This window comes from Megalopta genalis, chromosome 2 (genome assembly GCF_051020955.1).
Source record: "Megalopta genalis isolate 19385.01 chromosome 2, iyMegGena1_principal, whole genome shotgun sequence".
NCBI classification, from domain to species: Eukaryota; Metazoa; Arthropoda; class Insecta; order Hymenoptera; family Halictidae; genus Megalopta; species Megalopta genalis.
This window is the reverse complement of record NC_135014.1, coordinates 729,736-748,420: the sequence shown is the minus strand read 5'-3', so window position 1 is coordinate 748,420 and position 18,685 is coordinate 729,736. Positions and strand designations below refer to the sequence as shown.

The following is an 18,685-nucleotide window of genomic DNA, read 5'->3' as shown; positions in this document are numbered from 1 at the left end:
TGACAGATATTTATATGACCTTCATGTACATTATGGCTTATATTTAAGAAGAAAATATCTTTAAAAAAAAAGATGAATTACTTTAAAAAATATTATATTACAGCATGCTTTATAATCATAACTTTTGTGTATGTAGTAGAGAGAGAAAGAGAGAGAGAGAGAGAGAGAGAGAGAGAGAGAGAGAGAGAGAGAGAGAGAAAGAGAAAGAGAGGAAGGATAGAAATTTTATTACTAATTCACGAGTCTCTAAGTTTTACAAAATTTAGTAATACAATGCTTTTTGATATCAATATTAACAATTTCACGCAATCCACATGTTTCTGCATTATTTTTCACTTCCTTTATAAAATTATGTAGATCATCCTCTCGGTATTCTGTCATATATTTCCGTAGTTCGATTATTATAATTGCCCCTCTTTTTAACATTGGAGTAAGATTAGGCAACTGTTTTATCATATTGTGTGCTATCCATAAAAAGTCGAATTTATTGACATAATCAGCTTTGTATTTGTATGTCTCTATAGATGTTATGGGATGAAAAATGACCTAAAAACATTTTATAAATTTTAAAGAATATGTGTACTGTATTTATTAAATTTTTTTTATGTTACACAATACCTTATGATTCTCAATGTCTATCCAAGAGATATCCTTTTTATGTTTAGTTCTTTCTCTTTTCCATGATTCTTGCTCCATTTCATTGTTTGGCGGATCAATTACTAATGTACCATTTAAAATGGAGGGATCTCTGTGTGACGCGAAGACGTCTTCACACAATGGTTCTCTCGTTTTTATTTCATGAATACATCGCATTATTTCAAGTTCAGCTACATCAGTTGCTCTATATTTACTAAGTTATTCATTTCATGTTTATGTTAACACATAGGGAATGAAAATTAAATAACATTTAGAACAAAATGTAGAATGAATATTACCGATTATGGTTTGTATTTTCCAACATCCATGTAAAAAAGGGACCATTTGTTATATCTCCTAAGTAAGCATAATGTAGGAAACCAGGTCCATGGGGTATTATATTACTTAACAATGTTGGATTGCTTCTAACAGGTTCACCTTCTAACCAAGTAAATGCAATACCATTGTTTCTCCAAAATCTAGTTTTAAAATTAACGAATCATGAATGCTGATACATATTTACATAACAATATTTTGTTTTAATTTACCTATATTCCTGCAAAGTTAAATTTGAAATATTACGGGACTTCAGAATCATATGGTAATCCCAGTCAAAAACACCGTTGCGATAATCATATCTTGTTTTTAATGACTTTCTAACTCTTTTATCCCAATAATCCACGATAGGCACATTTTCACATGTTGCATGGTCCCAGAATCTTATAAAAAATGATTAAAGAAAAGAGAAAGATAAAACTTGCAATGTGTTAAAGAAATAAATAGTTTAATTTGTTTAAACTTACTTGAAAATTGCTTCTATTTGATCTTTATCCTTATATTTAAATTTATTCAAATTTAACCAAGGACAATCAATTGTACCTGTTGGTATATCTATCAAACTATTCGAAAGCTTTCCCAAATACTTGGCTGTTGCTGGTCTTACAAGGGTATTGCCAAATATTTCCAAGTAATACCGAGTTGCTTCTTGTAACCCTTAAGTGTATTCAATTTTTATATCCAAAAATGTCTTTAATAAGAAATATCACAGTTCATTGTTCTAAAATCTTATTTACATACCTAGATTTTTATCTAAACAAGTACTCAATAAAAGAATAGATCTACAGACTTGTTCCAACGTTGGTTCAATTACATTATACGTAATAATACAATCATCGTGTAAGTAACATGATGCTAATGTCTTCACAATATGTCTCGCGTCACCAGCACCTACAATTAATACTTCGAGACCTTCACCTATACAATTAATTTCACGTTTATTAATTTCAAGTTGTATGTCTAATGCAGGACTGTATCCCCACCACATATTAATACACTATTAACAAACGTTTAGTGGACTGAAAGTTTAAACATTAAATAAGACTACTTATTGGTGTTGAGTAAAGATTCTAGAATATGTGTTACTATGGTAATAACATATTCTTCTGGTACCATGTCATATAGTATATGTATGCATGTATAAAATAGTATAAACCGTATATTTTGCATTTCATATTACGAATATTAACTTTCGTTTATTTCATTTTTATGTTAAAACTTTCACGCGTTTCTATAATTTTCTTCTTGACGAATCTTTTAACAATTATGTGGTAGACACTTAAAAGTATATACATGTATAAGGTCTATATGTATATACATATACATCATCATTCACACACACTTATATAACACGACAAAATGTAAAAGGACATTTCAACAAATAGAAGAAGTATTATATTAAAATAAAAAGTCGTAGATTTGTATAATAGTAAAGTATAAACATGTTCAGCGACAGTCGTGTCATAGACTTATAAAATCATTTATTTTACTCCTATAATATAGATTCTGTGACACAGATAAAAATAATTCTGTTTTCCGAACCTTATTTGCACAAGGTTTTCTTAGAAACATATTCATTTTAATTTGATTTCAATGCACTACTGGCTCATTTGTCTCGTTTCTTTTGAGCCCGTTTATTACCGCATCGTTGTAAAATATCGGTAATAGGTCCTTTATGTTGAAATATAGCAATAAGCTGTGTACGCGCTTCATTCATCCCTTCACTAATTAAGCTACTACGTTGCATATTTCCTTTAATCAGTTCATTTACACGTTCGAGTCCATCGTCTTGCCTATTTCTGACGTTTTGCTGTGATTCGAGCATCGTTAACGTTGTTTTCAATTTCTCGTGTACCTATATGAATACAACCAATGATAATTTACCGTTTCATTATTATGATGACCGATCATCAACACTGAGCAAGACTAAGTATGTAACATTAGATTATGGACATACTTGTTTCTCAAGATCAGCAATATCTTCCATCTGTGCTGTAAGATGATACACTTTCCAACCATTTAGCTTTTGTAATACATGTTTCTGTTGTGCTATTTCTGCAACTGTTGGTCGTCTTTCTTCACGGGGTCGAACTTCACTTGGCCTCCTATAATGATGAAGTCTACTACTCCACCTATTCTTCCAAGATGGTCCTGTGAAAAGGATAATAATTTTTTGTCATGCATACCAGTATCATTATTTTCCCTTACAAACCTAATAAGCTAGGCGTAGGTCGTGTTCTTATTGTAACGGTTGTCTGTTGTGTAGGAGATTTGATGACGTCGCGTTGCGTATTCGAAATCTGTCTTTTATCAGACGATTTCTCTTTCGGTTCATCTTTAACTTCTTTCTTCATCCTTTCTTCTGTAATAAATTGCATTTCCTCTTCCGTACATCTTGATTCCGTCAATTCTACACTGGTAAGTTGCTGTTTTCGAGGTTTCTTTCGTGGAGACATCTCTACCGTCGGATTCATAGTAATTCTAGATTGTTCTGGTTCTTCATCTAGTCCTGGAGACGATGTCGCTGAAACTGTAGTAGATCCTGAACTTTGACAGCCTCCGCCGTCTTGATCTCCCCTTGGTGAACAAGGAGGACTGGATGTTGTGACAGGTGGTAAGGATGTAAGTACAGGAACCAAATTCTTTGCAACACCTAAAAGCACGGAACTAGTCATTTGTTCATATAAAATAAATTCAAAAATAAAAATAACAAGATGATGAATACAGCAAGAAGAAAATAGATAACATTATATATCAGAGCATTTGTGTATTTTATTATACCTTTAACGGGTGAATTATCATGATCCCTTTTCCTAAGTATACTTGGTCGTGGAGATGCATTTGGTTTGGTATGTGGTTCATCGTACCCTTGTTCAACAAGTAATCTTACTGGTGTTTGTCGATATTGAGAATATGCTCCTATGTAACACATAATTATGTGTCTATTAAAACATAAGTTCATTTTAAAAGTATAGACAAAACTAACAATTACAAATTACCTGTCGGTTCAAAGGAATAATATGTTGTAGTATGTGGTGGATGCAAATATTGTCCTTGAGCTGGTTGAGCGGGCATAGTATTCGAATTATTATTTGTACTGCTAGTTGTAGACACTCGTAGACCAGATTGCTGAGAAGGTTTGATCTGAACGGTGGGTCCGATATTTTGCGCCTGCACTGTTTTAACAGGTGCAGAGGTAGCTCTTGCAGGTGCTAGAGATAAAGGATGTAGGGACATCCCAGTTATTCGAGCAACTGTAGTGGGTGTTGGTTGTGATATTCTCGTAACATTTGATGTACTTGCTGCTGTAGTAATCACGCGTGATACTGTATTGATATTTGATAAAGATGTTACTGTTTGAACTACACGAGGAGTTGCTTGTTGTTGTGATTGCGGTTGTTGTGGTGGTTGTTGTTGTTGTTGTTGCACCTATAATAAAATTTATTTTATTCAGTAGTCAATAAATGTATTTGAGATCAGCCTCACTTTTTAATACTTACTTGCTGCGATGGAATGACAATTCGACTTACAGTGGCAGCTGATGGACCGGCCACTGTGTTAATCGATAACTGTCGTGCTACTGTTGGTTGAACAGCTACCGAAGCTGTACCACTTATTCTACTTGCAGTTCCAACCATAGGCGTTGACACAGCTATGCGATTAACTGTACCAGGAGTATTTAGAGATCTATTTGATTGATTGGGCTACAATTTTAACACAGAATTTATCTAATTATAGAGAAATATCACTCGGTAATCTTAATTGTTAACAAGTATAATAATTTACTTGAATAGTTTGAGCAGTAGATCTGCCAGATTGCGTAGTCTGTGATACATTCGTCGCTTGAGGTGTAGGTAACCTACTCTGTGAGACTGGCAGTCTTGTAATACTATTATTTGTTTGAAGGACAGGTGCTATCAATCTGGAGGGAGTACTAGGAACTCCAGTTACCATTGTGGCTTGTACAGACCTTCCTTGACCTGTTGGAGTAATCGAACGAGGCTGCTGACTGGAGTACACAGTGGACGGTGGTCTAGAAACTCGACCCACTGGAGGTGTAGGATGCCTCTGAGGTTGAGCATATACAACAGATGTTGTTTTAGGTTGCCATTGAGGATTTGAAATAGTTGTATTGATTCTAAAAGATGTAACAAATAAAATACATTATTAAACTACAGCTAGTTGTACAATAAATATGTATTATAATCAATTGACAGTTTGTTAAATCTTAATGATAGATTTTGTAATACATACACACTCCTCAAATAATTTATGTATTACATAAATGGATACTTACCCTGACCTTGTTGTTGGAACAGTCTGCCCTGTATTTGCTCTGACAATAGGAGTAGCTACCGTCGATCTCGGAGCAGATATATTAGCTACTGCAGCTGGTCCTCTTGGTACATGATAAGTTGCAGGCATACTTGTTACCTGTTGTGTTTGCTGTAATAGCTGTGGTGCTTGTGGTTGACTTTGACGCTCTACTGTACTTAACATGCTTGGAGATATTATTCTTACCGTGGATCCTACAGAACAAAGCTACAAACAAACAAACAAACAAACAAACAATTATATTTTGTGTTATGATTTAATAATTATACAGATCAGTAAGACCTTTCCTTACCGTTGTTGTTATTTTATTACTTTCTGGAGTCGATGAGGTACCAGATGGAACCATAGGTTTCATTAGAGGTAACTTCGGATTTGTATCCATCGATATTGATTTACCTACATGATTGCTAGGTGTTCCAATTGAACCCACTATAGTTTGCGTTGACTGAATATTTTGTATATTACTTTGTACAACACTTTGTACATTTTGTACACTTTGCATTGTAGTTAAATTTTGTGCAACATTTTGCATAGATGTTTCTGGTAGACGTTTATCACCGCCACTTTCCACAGAATTGATTGTTGTATTCATAACTGATACTCTGAAAATCAATTTTTTTACAGAACAAATTATAATAAATTACAATACTTCTGTAATTTTATTTCTTCATGCATATGTGTTGTGATAGATGATTTAAAAATGCTGCAAACTATTTCGAGGTTACACGATTTTATTATGATTTGGTTAACGATGTCATAACAATACAGGTGATGACAACGCTGTGAGAATTACGCTACTGTTATAACGAAGAAGTTTCCGACGTGAAAAATGATGATAGTTCGCTGTATTTTAAATTAATGCGTTTTCTCTAAATACCGTGAGAAAAGTATGCGTACCTTTAAAAAAATGTTACACCGTAAAACCATTAGTATTTTACTTAAATATATATATATAGCATTGTCAAAACACTTCTGTTTCATTGATGTTCCTCGAAACAAACATTGCACACGCAGAAAAGCACCTTTTTCATAAGTACAGAAGTTTGTAGCGCTTACTGTAAGCACAGCAGTACAGATATACATACATATATAGTGTTGGCGACCGCGCGAACTTAGTTATGATAACGTTATAACTAACATATGTATATACATATGTATGTAATGTAATGTAATTCCCTACAGTAGTACCAACAAGAGTAAAAGGGAAATTTAAAATACAAAAAACATTCGATGTTAATAATAAAATTTGACTTATTTATTCTAAGAATCATATTTAAAAAATGTAAAAAATAAAGTCTATGCATATCGTTTTTATAAATCACACAGTGATGCAATAATAATAATCAGATAAATAAATATGTTATCTATTTCGTGTTTCTTTTACTTCGTGCGGTGTGCAGAGATAAACAGATTCTAGTGATTTTATTTTATTACGTGTAAACTTAAAGTATATGAATGTGTAAGTGTACATATGATCCATATGCATACGAAATGACCAATGAAGACTCAATCACGTGACACGCTTAACACCACTACATACATAAAATTCTATACATATATAACTTCATTCTTATTCCAAATAAAAAATAAATAGTACAGTTTCTTGGTAAGTTTCTTAAAAAATCGTACGTAAATACTCAGATTAATTGAAATTTTATTGAAATACTTACATAATGATTTAAAATACTGCATGACACAAAAGCTGATTCAATTGTATACATTTTTATGATATTCTTTATACAACTATATAACACTGTTATACACTGCTTTATTTTGTCGGTAACTGTGTCCTCTACCCTTATCTCGTCGCTATGGAGTCTAGCCCATAGGAAGGGTAGGGAGTGTACCTATACCTATACCAATCCTATCCTTTATCCCGATTCCCCTACCCGCGCTTCTGCAATTCCATTTTCAAGAACATCATTCCGCTACATTTTACCTTGTGAGAGCGTCCGTAGCTAAGTTTGTAATTTTCTTATTTTACTTTAATCCGAGTATATTTTTCTTGATAATTTGTAATTCATACTTCATCAGTTAAAGGATAAGAAACTGATTCGGTCAGTGGCCCCGGATGGGTTTGAATTTAGTCCACGTTCTATTAATTCTATTCGTGACTAGATCTACACTCATCCAGGGAAACCGACACTCAAAATCAAATTCTTCGAATTCGTAGAAAATAGGCTTAAATTTACAAGAAGTCTGCCTTTCGACGTAAATATGTTACCGGGATTGATAAAGGTAAATAATAATTACTAAAAACAATTAGAAATACACGCAGGATAACAAAATTTTAGAATCTTTTTACGGTTAACATTGATAGTATATAACTACGTTTATATCAAATTTATTTTAATAATCTCATATTTTTTTTAGTCTGAATTATAGGAATTTATAGCATTTTATACTAATTTTTAGATGTACGTACATATACATTTTCTCAGCCAATGGCTGCTAAATTCGTTTCAGTCTTTTTGTATCTGAAGAAACACCTGCCTCGCCACCTCCCCCACTTATCTGCCTCCTTTCATTACAGATAACAATTGTTAATTACAACAATTAAAAAGTATTGTTCTCCAGTAAAATCATTTGGATATACGATTAACCTATTTTCTAGATGAACATAAAACTATGCAATTTCTGTATACATTAAAGCAATTGGATCTTTTATTTGTTTTTTTCTTTTAATCTTTTGTTGCAAAAAATTGCTGTACATATAAGTGATGTCGCAAATGTAAGATGTGTATCAATACATTAGCTACTTACAATAGCTAGGACAGAACAAGTATATGTCTTTCTTTACATGATACAAGTATAAATGACAATGGTATATGTAATGGTGCATGGTATATATAGATATGTATTTACATTTATATATATATATATGTATGTATTTACATAGTATTATCATAAAAATGTTTAAAGGATTGTGAAAAATGTAAAATGCAAATGAAATCGTTTAAATTTGTAACAAACTGTGTGAAAATATCAGTTTCGGTACACTAATTTTGTATTGTAATAAAGGCAAGCTGATGCAGTTTATAACACAAATGTACCTTTCTTTAATATATACGATCTAAGTATCAGGTATTTTGAGAGTCTAGAGTTAATTGTTCTATACAAGCATGTTCATCTTGAGTTTCTACTTCACAAGTTGCATCGGTTCCTAAACGTATTTCTTCTATTGCTTGATTGATTTGAACCCGCAATTGACCAGCGACTTTTCGTACTGCCACATGATTCTGTTTTATTTGCTTTATGCAAGACAGTAAACCTTTCCATGGTGCAATATATGTGCAAGAAAGATAAAGTTCTTTCCATAATTGAATACTAACTGGCGCAACACTAGGCCAAATAACACCAGGATTTGGCTCATACAAAGGATTTAGCCATTTTTCTAGTACTTCTGGTTGATTGATATATGACCATAAACTATAGGTATGTTCTGATAATCGGAGGCTCACTCTTTCTGCTTCTGAATTACCTAAAGTATCAATAAAAAAAAAGGCTGGTTATTGAAACATAAAAATGAGAATATTTATGCGTTGATATATGCATACCTAAGAACGTTCCATAGTCAGAACTATATGCATTGTTATATAGTTCACTTAATAATTCTACTGTAAATTCGAAGCTGTATTGGAACTGATAATGTAGCTGGTAAAGACAATCTAAAAAAAGAAGGAACACTGGTGCATGGGTTGAATTTGAGGAATTTGCTAGGTGGTACGGTCCATGGCGTGTACGGTTGAAAAATTGATGGCCTGCTTGTATCCATTCACGTTCAATTAAAGCCTGAAGACCGCGCACTGTTCTGCAGTCAGGATTCAATATTACTTGAGCTAAACTAGTTACCACTAAAGTAGAATCTCTACCAGCAGTTCCTATTTAAAATATAACAAGTATTATTATGAAAGCTATTACAATAATTACAATTAATTTTTGTAGATTGCATACCATGAACTAATACAGCTGCTATTGCTTGATGAAGACATTGAGCAGTTACACAAGCAGCATTTAAAGCACTTTGTACAGCAGACAACCATCCACTATTATCAAGTCTTGAGAGCCACTGGGATGTAGAACATGTCACATCGTTACAAGCTTCTATCAATTTATAAAAACTATCTGCTAAATCATGTGGACGTGGTACTGCTTTGTGCACTTTTTGCCATTGAGGATAAGCAGCATCAATTTCTGTACCACCTCCTTTGGCTCTAGAACTTTGAGCTTGACTAATAGACCTTGTATCTACTATATAACTATTGAAAAAACATATTAGTAATAGGTTAATCCTGATAATAGTCTTTCTATTATCTCAATAAAATCACGACTCCAATTCATCAACATTGATAAATGGATTCTTATTTTGAAATCTCTAAGCACGTTACTACATGGCTTTTAAAAATTTTGTATTTACCCACGTCTTCCTGGACCTAATACTGCATTTAAAAGTCTCTCATCTTCTTTGCATCTTTTGCTAGTAATACCACACATTGGTTGGCTACTTCTTAATAAAACACTCTGCAATATTGAATAATACTTTATTAAATATATGTTACGCATTTGCTTTTGTTTATTACTTTGTTATCTTTCTTCATATCATACCCCGCCATCGTGCCTGTAACACAGAACAGGAAATCTTCCACCCTCTCTAAAATTAGCAGAAGCTATTATAATTTTGTCTTCTACATGACGTGGTACTATAACTGCGGAAGGATAAGAATTGCAAACTTTGTATTCTTTATTTAAATAACTAATACGCCATTCGTCTGCATGAGCAGTTAATAATTTGGACCACTCCGAAACGGGGGCAAATGCAGTCCATTCATCCTCTATTTGTACATTAATATTGCTGGTAGTTTTTAGTCTATAAACGAAAGGATATTGCAAAGTTTGTTCTGGAATAAAACAGAAGTAAAAGTTGATAATCTATAATAAAATGCTATATTTCATATTATGTAAAAGGCAATCTTTCACCTTGAGTGGTTAATTTTTCTATAGACAAAGCAACGTTCATTAAATCATCTGCCGAATTAATATCCAGCTGCAGGATCCGGAAATCTTTGCATTTTAATATAATACTTCCACCTGGGCTTTGAGTATTTAATTTTCTCTCTACAAGATCAATGTTTCGATACAACAGCTGAAAAATATATTAAAAAGTTGTTGTAGAAACTTGTGAATGTTCTTATTTAAAGTTGACGAATCTTCATTTGAAATAATCATACTTATATGTAAACTTATTTTTTTTGTAAATCATACCCAAAACTCTTGTCGCGGATCTTGTAACGGCGACCAAATTAGATGATGAATACAAACAGATAATTGTCCATCCATAGATTTATTACTTCCATCAGTCTTATCTACTAGTACAACATTATTGAGTTTCGGCACTAATATGAAGTCACTAAGTCGGTCCATTATGTACTTCGATCAGATACTTCAAGTGTGAATCGTTGGTAATATCAGAAATACAAATGTTGTGACAGTTTTGCATAACCTCAGGTAAGGTCTTACAAAGTCATTGTAGAAGTTACCCTAAATGAATTGGAATGAGACTACTGGCAATTTGTTGAAGTATCGACTGCGAATCTTACAGAATCTTTAATTATATTTTTTTAACAGATATTTCGGTACGAGCTGAAGAAATTAAATGTCAATCGCCACGTTCTTGTTTACTTCATATCACATACGTTATGCATTACACAAACATAACTGATAGCGTGAAAGCACAGGCTTATAATCTATACAGATGTCTCGGGCATCGTAACTTTTAGTCTGTGGTTCTGGAATACCGACTCTGTTAAAAGTGTCTAAACACAGCAACAAGGTGCTGTATATATTGAAGTAGACCAATCACTGTATGTAAATGGTTTTATGTCACCATAGATCAGATAGAAATTCAGTATGTAAATGTAGTGTCTAAAATGCACGGTTTTTGCTTATCCAAGCAAGCATTTTTATCCCCACCATTTTATACTGGTTATGCATCCAATTCCGCGCAGGTTTTTTTAGAAAGAGAACGATAGATGACCGGAAGAGACAGAACCAACGAGCAGAGTGAGACAAGTGAGACATCGTTTGTCGGTGTAACTTGTTTCGCATGCGTAGTTGCGTCGATGTCATATCATTTTCTCTTGCTCACTCGCCCCGTTTTCTCTCTTTGTCTTTGATTGCGAGGGTAACACAGTGACGCTAACACTGTTCCAGGCCTCATCGGTGAATTGTCATCGTCAGTCAATCGGTAGAAGTTCAACCAAAACGTTAATCTTGTAAAAGTTACTCGGTATTTCGAGTTCTAGATGTTATTTTGACTTAACATTGCAGAAAAGACTTAGAAAATAACAAAATAATAAACATTAAATAGATAAAAATGAATGATTTATCAATATTTCTCGACCGCAGCGATCTGGATCCGTTGGAGTCAGTGGAAGGAATTTCCCCAACATCGATCACCGATTTCTAATAATATCTAAGTTCTAGATCCGGGCTTAATTTTTGAACTTAACATAACTATATTATAAAATGCGATTCTTCGATTACAATGGGCTTGTAGTTCTTGTTCCAGGTGAAATAGAAAAAGCAGAGATTTATTTAAGATTCGTTCTATATTTTCCTTTTTTGTATTAGGAATCTCATACAATACTCTTGAAGACACGATTCATGCACGAAATGTACACGTCATGATAATACGGTTTTCTATACATATACATCTCTCGCATACTTATAATACGGTCGCAACATAAAATTCTACAGTGAAAATATATACAGATCGGTTTCACGAGAACCAATTGCATTTCGGGATCAGAATTTCGTTGTTAGTGTCCTTCGCACGAACGAAACACTTGACCCACTTGTCGATACGATTGGTGGCGGTTTTTTTTTTACTTTTGTCTGTTGCTCTATTATCAAGAAAATATTCAACGTGTCCCGTCATTTAAATACGTGTACATAGAGGGGGCGGGGGCGTGCGCCTCTGACTTTTCTCTTCAGCCCTCGGTCAAAATTTCAAGAAGGAGACGTTTTAAACTATCGAGACCGGTTAAGAAATTGCAGTCCGGACCTTGATGCACTGTTGAATTCGAATTGCAAGCCACGGTCGCCGAGCCGTGAACAAAAGTTGTATGAGCAAAGTCGATCATTCTCACGTCGACGAGCGCTTCTTGAGATTTTTGTTTATTCTTAGTCCGATAATTACAAGATGCGTACCTACGAATAAAATGATTGTTATAATTTATAATAATATAATATAATTATAATATAATAATAATATAATGTTAATAAAATAAATAATATAATATTATTCGGATCTTTCTTTTCGAAGCGTAAGGCGGTACACAAAGCATAGAAAGCTCGAGAGTGTTTAATGCATATGCTGTCCCTGACCTGTTTGATATACTGTCGCACTCGACCTCTTCCTCCGTTCTCTCCTCCTTCTCGTAAAGACGAAGCAGCCGATTTCCGTGTCTTTGTCTTTTCGGTCCGCTATCCGATCTAACTTCCATGTCGGAACTAGTGCCTTCCGCGATATCCGAGCTTTGCTCGAAACAAAATTCGTCGTTCGAACTGCCATAAATCATCCACTGTTCGTATCTGGGAGTTTGAAGCACTGTGTCGATCAAGCTGTCGCTAGATTCGTCGAAAACAGTCTCCTCGCTGCTATGATTATGAGTTCATGACATAAAAGTCATCATTATTAACGACGTTTCTTTGTTTACTTACTTGCGATGTAATTGAATAAGATGCAATTAGAATGTTTAAAGTATATTCACGGGGATGCGTAAAAAGATCATATTTTTCTTGTGTTCCCGTTAGATTCGATTATCCTCGAACCACTTTCGAGGAGGTTCTTCTATGTTTACGTTTTGCTGATAGCCGATATCAAAATAATTTTCAGCTAACCAAAGCAATTCCATCTTAAGCGAAACGATTTTTAATGCGAATAAATAAATGCGCCGAAATGTTTACGCACCTCCGTCGTTAAGATGCCACATGGTACAATGTATGACCTCTTACCATCTACTAACAACCCTTTAACTGCCCAAACCGTAGCCCGGGCATGCAGGCCCTGCAGGTCACATATATTTTCGAATAAAAGAAAACGTTTTATATATATATATCTCTATACAGGATGCAAAGTAAATGATGGGTTTCTGCAAATAAGGTTTCTTATTTTACAGTTGTACATCGTTGCGTGAAAATCACTCGAACGAGCACGTGAAATCATCATCACAGAATGCTTTATTTTTCGTTAACAATAATAAATTGATGCGGTACACATGCCTTATCTGCGTTTCCATTTACTTTCCCTTATTTCAACTAAGAAGTCTTAACTCGTAATTTCAATGTATAGATTCGATGCAAAATTCATTTCAAAACAACAACGTTTCCCAATCTTAGGAAAGACATTATTATTATTATTATTATTATTATTATTAGTGTCTTTCATAAGGGGTTACGAAAATCATTTCGTTTTTTACTATTCTCACGAGACGATACGTGTGCTGTGCATTAAGCAGAAAGAAGACATTTAACGGAACAACTGTGTTCTAACATTCTTGCTTTCTCTCTCTCTCTTTCTCTCTTTCACACATTCACTCCTTCTCTTCCATGAGAAATCCACCACTTACTGAACGTCTTGTATATATTTTTGTTTGGTTCGTTGTGTAATGTAAAAGTAAACTGTACTGTATTTAAAAAAAAAGCTAATTGTTCTCAATTTATGAAGAAAATCAACCAGTCATTCATAACTGTGCAATAGTATACGTGTATTTGAGTTTGGTATTCGCGTTCTTGTCGAATGTTTATGTTCGTGTCCGTGACTCGACCGCCCCAAAACAATTTCAATGTCCCATTAAGCTCTTTCTCTCTCCTTAATTCATAAAACGTTTGCACCCAGTAACTTTTTTGTAGAGCTGTACTCTACGCATGAGCAACAGTATACCTACGAAAGGATTTTGAAATCCACCACTTTCAGCTCTGATCCTCCCCTAGCAAGAAACTGATCGGGCTCGATTAGGGACTGGTATTGCCGCGCTTTATTATAGTTCGGCCGTAATAAAGAGCAGTTTTCTAAAAAGTGACGGTACACAGAAATATACATGCTTAAACTAGGAAAACATCGCACTGTCAATTCATTAGTGTATTAACTTAAATACATTACGTATGAACTTACAAATTTAATGGTAATGTTTACAAATAATCATACGTGTGTGTCTCTCTTTTCTTTCCGCGCAGATACGAAACGTCTCGATTACCATCTATTAGCATCTATGTATAAACATCTGTTTAGACGATAGAGAAAGATATACGTAGTGGTTTACATGCAGCCGCAGTTGTAAAACGAATAAGAAACCGTTCGAGTTCAACGCACTTCGGTTCTCGCTGGTGAAATACTTTGAACTATGTGTGTGCGAATCGTAACACGATTCGTGATCTAACGATCAAAATTTCTCAAATGGTTTCTTATTTAATGTCTGATTACCTAATTACATGTAAATGTTCCGCTACTAGGCAGAAAGTACACGTTGCCACACTAATTTGTAGCAGCGAACAGCTGAAACCTGTTACAAATATATGTAAAAAAATATCTTACAAATTCATCGAGGCTGATAAAGATTTCTGTCCACGTTAGTACGCTAAATTACTGAGGGTGCGATATTTCCTCTAAACCGATTTGTTAACAAAAAGCGTTTGAAATAAGCCGGTAATTGTACTAGAATCATTGTAACAACTTTACTTTTTTTTTCACATTTCGTAATCAACCCTCCGATATTCTGAAGGATACTCTACTGCATTATTTAAAGATGCAATCTATACAGATTTCGGGTATATCGTTCTGTTAAATTTCGAACTGCAAACTTTAATCAAAATCGAACACAAACACTGCTTAAAAAGAAAACACTGGCGCACATTAAAAACTAAGGCAAAAGATAACAATCGACAAATTAAACTGATGCTTGCTAAATTCATGTTTCATCAGTGATTGTTCTCGTCTTCGTACAAAATATCGGAGGGTTGAACGCATAAATTTGAAATCTTAATAAACGTTAACAAACGTACACGAATGCATGTAATCGTAAATTGTCGAATAATAGAAAAAGAAATTAGATTCCTAGTGTTGTAATACATTAGATTTGGGGCACAAGTAAATCAGCAGATGAAAGAGCGAACGAACGACAGAACAGAGTAACAGAAAGAGGGCTGAACGATTTCATAAAATGGAGAGTAAAAACTTTATCCGCACGTTAGTTTATGCGAGATCGATATAGCAGCATCACAACGATAGGAATTTAATTTGGGTCGTCCTGTGCCGAGTCAATGACAACGACAATGTTTGAAAAGTAATATAAACAACGAAATGAATTGTACTTTCGACTTGATGATGATTGTTAAAGAAGAGAAACTTTTAAGGGCAGAAGAAGAGAGATTATTGATTATGGTGAAGTTGTTACATGTACAGTTTCACGATAAGCATAATATTTCCGATAGTTTTCAGTCAATGATTTTTATCTCGTGTCGAATGCGTCGAATCGAAACAGAACGACCAATTGTTTGGTTTTTTCTTTATCTATAGAAAATTATCCACGAAGTCTACAATCGATCAGTAAACAAAATAAAAATAGCTGATCACAAACCTTGCGGGATAGAAAATAGCGGTATTCTTGGCCCCTCTTGCGGCTGCTTCGCCAAATCCTTTGTGTAATGTTGCTTGACTAATTTCCTCCTGAATGGAAAGATTGTAGTCTGTGGAACTGTTACTTGTGTCTGCGTCATAGCATGTTTCTGAGCTATGAGCAACGTCATCAACGAAACTAGAGTTGGTTGACTCTTCTTCTGTTTGTAATGTAGACGATGAATGATTCGAAAAATCATTTATTTGATATCCTTCGTATACAACTAACAAGGAGCTAACAAAACATTTAGAGCAATTAGTTGCAGCGCTAACTGTTCTAATAATAACTTATATTTAAACATAGTTACCATGAATAGAAGCGATAACTGCTTTGTCTTTCGATCGCGCGTCGTAACTGATCCAACTGGGATACGACTTTTTCAACGACTACCGTTCTCAAACGGTAACCGTTATGGAAAAAGCTGTACAATGCTGCCTTGAAACCTTCTTCGTTCAGTTCCCTGCCCCAATATTTATCTCGCTTGATATATTGATTGGCATCAGCTTGGTACGCCTAACATCATTTTTGTTTTTATTGTATAAACACAATTGTTTCTTGTATTTTATGAACACTAAAGAATAGTGTACTAACAAACCTGCATTCCACACAGTCGAACGCCTAACGAGGCTGATGTGCTGGCAGCACATTTTGCAATCTGGTGGCTGCGTTTTTCTGCGGATGCATCATCGCCGTGCTGTCTGATACCCATTTTCAAATCCAATATACATGGATGCGTATACCGTGAAGTTATGTTCTCCAATAAAAGAAAATCTGTATTTTCGTATAAAAGAATTATATAATCTGTATTTCTATAATTTGTTATTTGTATCGAATATAACACATACACTGTCTGTTAGATGTATTATCCAAATGCATTCCTGGTCTTGGTATTCCCGTTAAAGTGTTATCTCGATGAATTTTCATTCTAAAAGGAGAATAAAAGAAGACCCGATGGTCAAGTACTTGTGCTGTGATATAAAGAATTATTTAGATTCTACACAGAGTAAAATATTCCATATGTTTGGATATATTTCGACAATAATTCGCAACATTATACCTGAGGACATCGTCTCTCTTCCTCTTAGTTGAATTATGTCCTTGTCTACTGTCTTGTTCCCTAAAGCTGGGACTGTATCGTTTCTCTAATTTAACTTCTTCGCTATTGGAAGCTTGCATAACACCTAGACAAACGGTAGTCCCAAAATATAGAATTTGCATCACTTTGATTAATATTAATTCTAAAGTTAACCATTAACTAAATATTAATTTACAATTATTGTATAGAGCTATGATTTTAATAGACCCCTTAAGGGATAAAGTGATTTAAAGGCAAGTTTCATTATGTTAAAAAGTTTAATTATTATGTATTAGAAGTTTAATTAAGTGTCAATTATTTATAACACATATTTGTGTAGCGTACTAAAAAATAAACTTAGAACAAAGAAAGGTTTGTTAACTAACTTAATACATTGAATAATCTAATACATCTGTGAAATAACACATATGAAATATAAAACAAAAATAATATAAGTCGATAAATGTTGTATAATTCCTGAAAATTTTTAACTTGAAATACAAGCAATAAAGGAAAGAATTAAAAAGCAGTAAAAAAATGCACAGGCAATAGTTATAAATAGACTTACCTTTAAATTTTGGGGCAAAGATTTGTATGTCTTGTGGAATGTTTTGATAAAAATCAAGTTCTCTATAGTTCAGTGGCTTGCAAATAGTATTCTGGTTAAGTAAGAGCAATCTTGTATGTCCACCGACCTATAAAAAAAAAGAATAAGAATTTTACAAAATGAATAAATATTGCAAAATAATCTGTGTTTTTTTTATAGCACGTTAATAATTATGTATAACAACGAATTAAAAAAAAAAAGTAAAAAGTATAATTATATACGTGTATATTCATTCCTGAAAAGAAAACGCATCTATAAATTTCACTTTTATGACATGCATATCCTCCTTTCTTGGAAATACAATAACAGTAAAAACTTCGTCACGAGGTATATTTAAACGCTCACGTACATATTCGCATCACTGCAAATTGCAATTCGATCGAATGATGACTACAACAGTCTCGATCACGATAAGTAAACATTAAATACTGTAACTGTAAAATGATGATGAAAATCTGGGGCAGAATTTTGTTGAGACAATGGCGCAGGAAACGCGGACACGACTCACCTGATTCGAGAGTGGTAACAGCGCGACTTCTTCGTCATTCTCCTGAAGAAAGGAGGAAGAACTGTTTGTTGTGTTATGGCACTGTGATTTAGTCTCTCCCATGCCCCAAACACCTGACAAATATACCATAACCGCTTATTGTAGTCTAATAAACGAGATTCGAAGCGACACGAATGAATTACAAGATTTCTGTTTCTGTGTTTCCCAATACGTTTCGCATCCATTTAACGTTGACGAACAATTTCATTCACGCATTGTTTGTGGGCGTTCTACCATGCGGCAAGCAACATCAAATTTTCAAGGGTAGACGCGAAGAAGACTTCGTTAGGCTCAAAATGTTTTTCTCACAATTAGACACTTTTACACAATCAACAATATGTAGCGCAGCACGTCAGGATATCATCGGATCAGCTGTCTGCAACGGCTGGGATGCAAATTCTTGCACCGAAAGACATGCGTGGAAGTTGAGGAAATTATGAGAAAATTGCGACATCTGGTGTCGACTCAAGGAC

General features: G+C 34.1%; 4 protein-coding genes and 1 long non-coding RNA gene across 8 annotated transcripts; 1 reads left to right on the top strand and 4 right to left on the bottom strand.

The window, feature by feature from the left end:
* Positions 1–77: 77 nt before the first annotated feature.
* On the bottom strand, positions 78–1,974 carry Dnaaf3 (Dynein axonemal assembly factor 3). The gene is made up of 6 exons (XM_033475750.2): positions 1,714–1,974; positions 1,440–1,629; positions 1,185–1,355; positions 936–1,115; positions 619–850; positions 78–546 (listed from the first exon to the last, which is right to left on the bottom strand). The coding sequence occupies exons 1-6, from the start codon at positions 1,958–1,960 to the stop codon at positions 247–249; spliced, it is 1,320 nt and encodes a 439-aa protein (XP_033331641.2). The 5' UTR covers positions 1,961–1,974; the 3' UTR covers positions 78–246.
* Positions 1,975–2,436: 462 nt separating this feature from the next.
* Positions 2,437–6,420, bottom strand: LOC117223475 (Sin3A-associated protein 130). 2 transcript variants are annotated; one of them, XM_033475749.2, is made up of 11 exons: positions 6,205–6,420; positions 5,600–5,909; positions 5,270–5,514; positions 4,759–5,110; positions 4,473–4,676; positions 4,272–4,401; positions 3,972–4,184; positions 3,754–3,891; positions 3,185–3,625; positions 2,930–3,123; positions 2,437–2,827 (listed from the first exon to the last, which is right to left on the bottom strand). In XM_033475749.2, the coding sequence occupies exons 2-11, from the start codon at positions 5,897–5,899 to the stop codon at positions 2,579–2,581; spliced, it is 2,466 nt and encodes an 821-aa protein (XP_033331640.2). In that variant the 5' UTR covers positions 5,900–5,909; positions 6,205–6,420; the 3' UTR covers positions 2,437–2,578. The 2 variants fall into 2 exon arrangements, with proteins under 2 accessions (XP_033331640.2, XP_033331639.2); XM_033475748.2 differs by having other exon boundaries at positions 3,972–4,401; positions 6,205–6,419.
* Positions 6,421–6,919: 499 nt separating this feature from the next.
* LOC117223557 (uncharacterized) lies at positions 6,920–11,257 on the top strand. The gene is made up of 2 exons (XR_013037186.1): positions 6,920–7,545; positions 9,253–11,257. It is a non-coding gene; the product is annotated as an uncharacterized LOC117223557 (long non-coding RNA).
* On the bottom strand, positions 7,942–10,728 carry LOC117223552 (myotubularin-related protein 9). Its single transcript, XM_033475895.2, has 7 exons — positions 10,570–10,728; positions 10,285–10,450; positions 9,913–10,205; positions 9,725–9,828; positions 9,262–9,566; positions 8,865–9,188; positions 7,942–8,788 (listed from the first exon to the last, which is right to left on the bottom strand). Exons 1-7 carry the CDS (start codon positions 10,726–10,728, stop codon positions 8,388–8,390), a joined length of 1,752 nt encoding a protein of 583 aa, XP_033331786.2. The 3' UTR covers positions 7,942–8,387.
* Positions 11,258–11,896: 639 nt separating the features above from the next.
* LOC117223554 (inositol hexakisphosphate kinase 1) lies at positions 11,897–18,631 on the bottom strand. Of its 3 annotated transcripts, none has more exons than XM_076528629.1 (9): positions 18,174–18,631; positions 17,627–17,753; positions 17,041–17,164; positions 16,829–16,908; positions 16,579–16,754; positions 16,291–16,496; positions 15,945–16,217; positions 12,694–12,966; positions 11,897–12,516 (listed from the first exon to the last, which is right to left on the bottom strand). In XM_076528629.1, exons 1-9 carry the CDS (start codon positions 18,300–18,302, stop codon positions 12,297–12,299), a joined length of 1,608 nt encoding a protein of 535 aa, XP_076384744.1. In that variant the 5' UTR covers positions 18,303–18,631; the 3' UTR covers positions 11,897–12,296. The 3 variants fall into 3 exon arrangements, with proteins under 3 accessions (XP_076384744.1, XP_076384745.1, XP_076384746.1); XM_076528630.1 differs by having other exon boundaries at positions 12,694–12,963; XM_076528631.1 differs by having other exon boundaries at positions 12,694–12,900.
* Between the last annotated feature and the right edge of the window lie 54 nt (positions 18,632–18,685).

What these genes read in the sequence shown, in the direction of transcription:
- Dnaaf3 (XM_033475750.2), bottom strand. Translation starts at nt 1,960, where the DNA reads ATGTGGTGGGGATACAGTCCTGCATTAGACATACAACTTGAAATTAAT. An exon ending in TTAACTTTGCAGGAATATAG is followed by an intron (nt 1,116 to 1,184) that starts GTAAATTAAAAC and finishes TTTTAAAACTAG; the next exon opens with ATTTTGGAGAAACAATGGTA. An exon ending in TAGACATTGAGAATCATAAG is followed by an intron (nt 547 to 618) that starts GTATTGTGTAAC and finishes AAATGTTTTTAG; the next exon opens with GTCATTTTTCATCCCATAAC.
- LOC117223475 (XM_033475748.2), bottom strand. Translation starts at nt 5,899, where the DNA reads ATGAATACAACAATCAATTCTGTGGAAAGTGGCGGTGATAAACGTCTA. An exon ending in TTATTCCTTTGAACCGACAG is followed by an intron (nt 3,892 to 3,971) that starts GTAATTTGTAAT and finishes TGTGTTACATAG; the next exon opens with GAGCATATTCTCAATATCGA. An exon ending in ACCTACGCCTAGCTTATTAG is followed by an intron (nt 3,124 to 3,184) that starts GTTTGTAAGGGA and finishes TCCTTTTCACAG; the next exon opens with GACCATCTTGGAAGAATAGG.
- LOC117223552 (XM_033475895.2), bottom strand. Translation starts at nt 10,728, where the DNA reads ATGGACCGACTTAGTGACTTCATATTAGTGCCGAAACTCAATAATGTT. An exon ending in ATCCGCGACAAGAGTTTTGG is followed by an intron (nt 10,451 to 10,569) that starts GTATGATTTACA and finishes TATATTTTTCAG; the next exon opens with CTGTTGTATCGAAACATTGA. An exon ending in AGAAAAATTAACCACTCAAG is followed by an intron (nt 10,206 to 10,284) that starts GTGAAAGATTGC and finishes GTTTTATTCCAG; the next exon opens with AACAAACTTTGCAATATCCT.
- LOC117223554 (XM_076528629.1), bottom strand. Translation starts at nt 18,302, where the DNA reads ATGGTATATTTGTCAGGTGTTTGGGGCATGGGAGAGACTAAATCACAG. An exon ending in GCTATTTTCTATCCCGCAAG is followed by an intron (nt 12,967 to 15,944) that starts GTTTGTGATCAG and finishes TCATAATCATAG; the next exon opens with CAGCGAGGAGACTGTTTTCG. An exon ending in TGCGACAGTATATCAAACAG is followed by an intron (nt 12,517 to 12,693) that starts GTCAGGGACAGC and finishes TTTTATTCGTAG; the next exon opens with GTACGCATCTTGTAATTATC.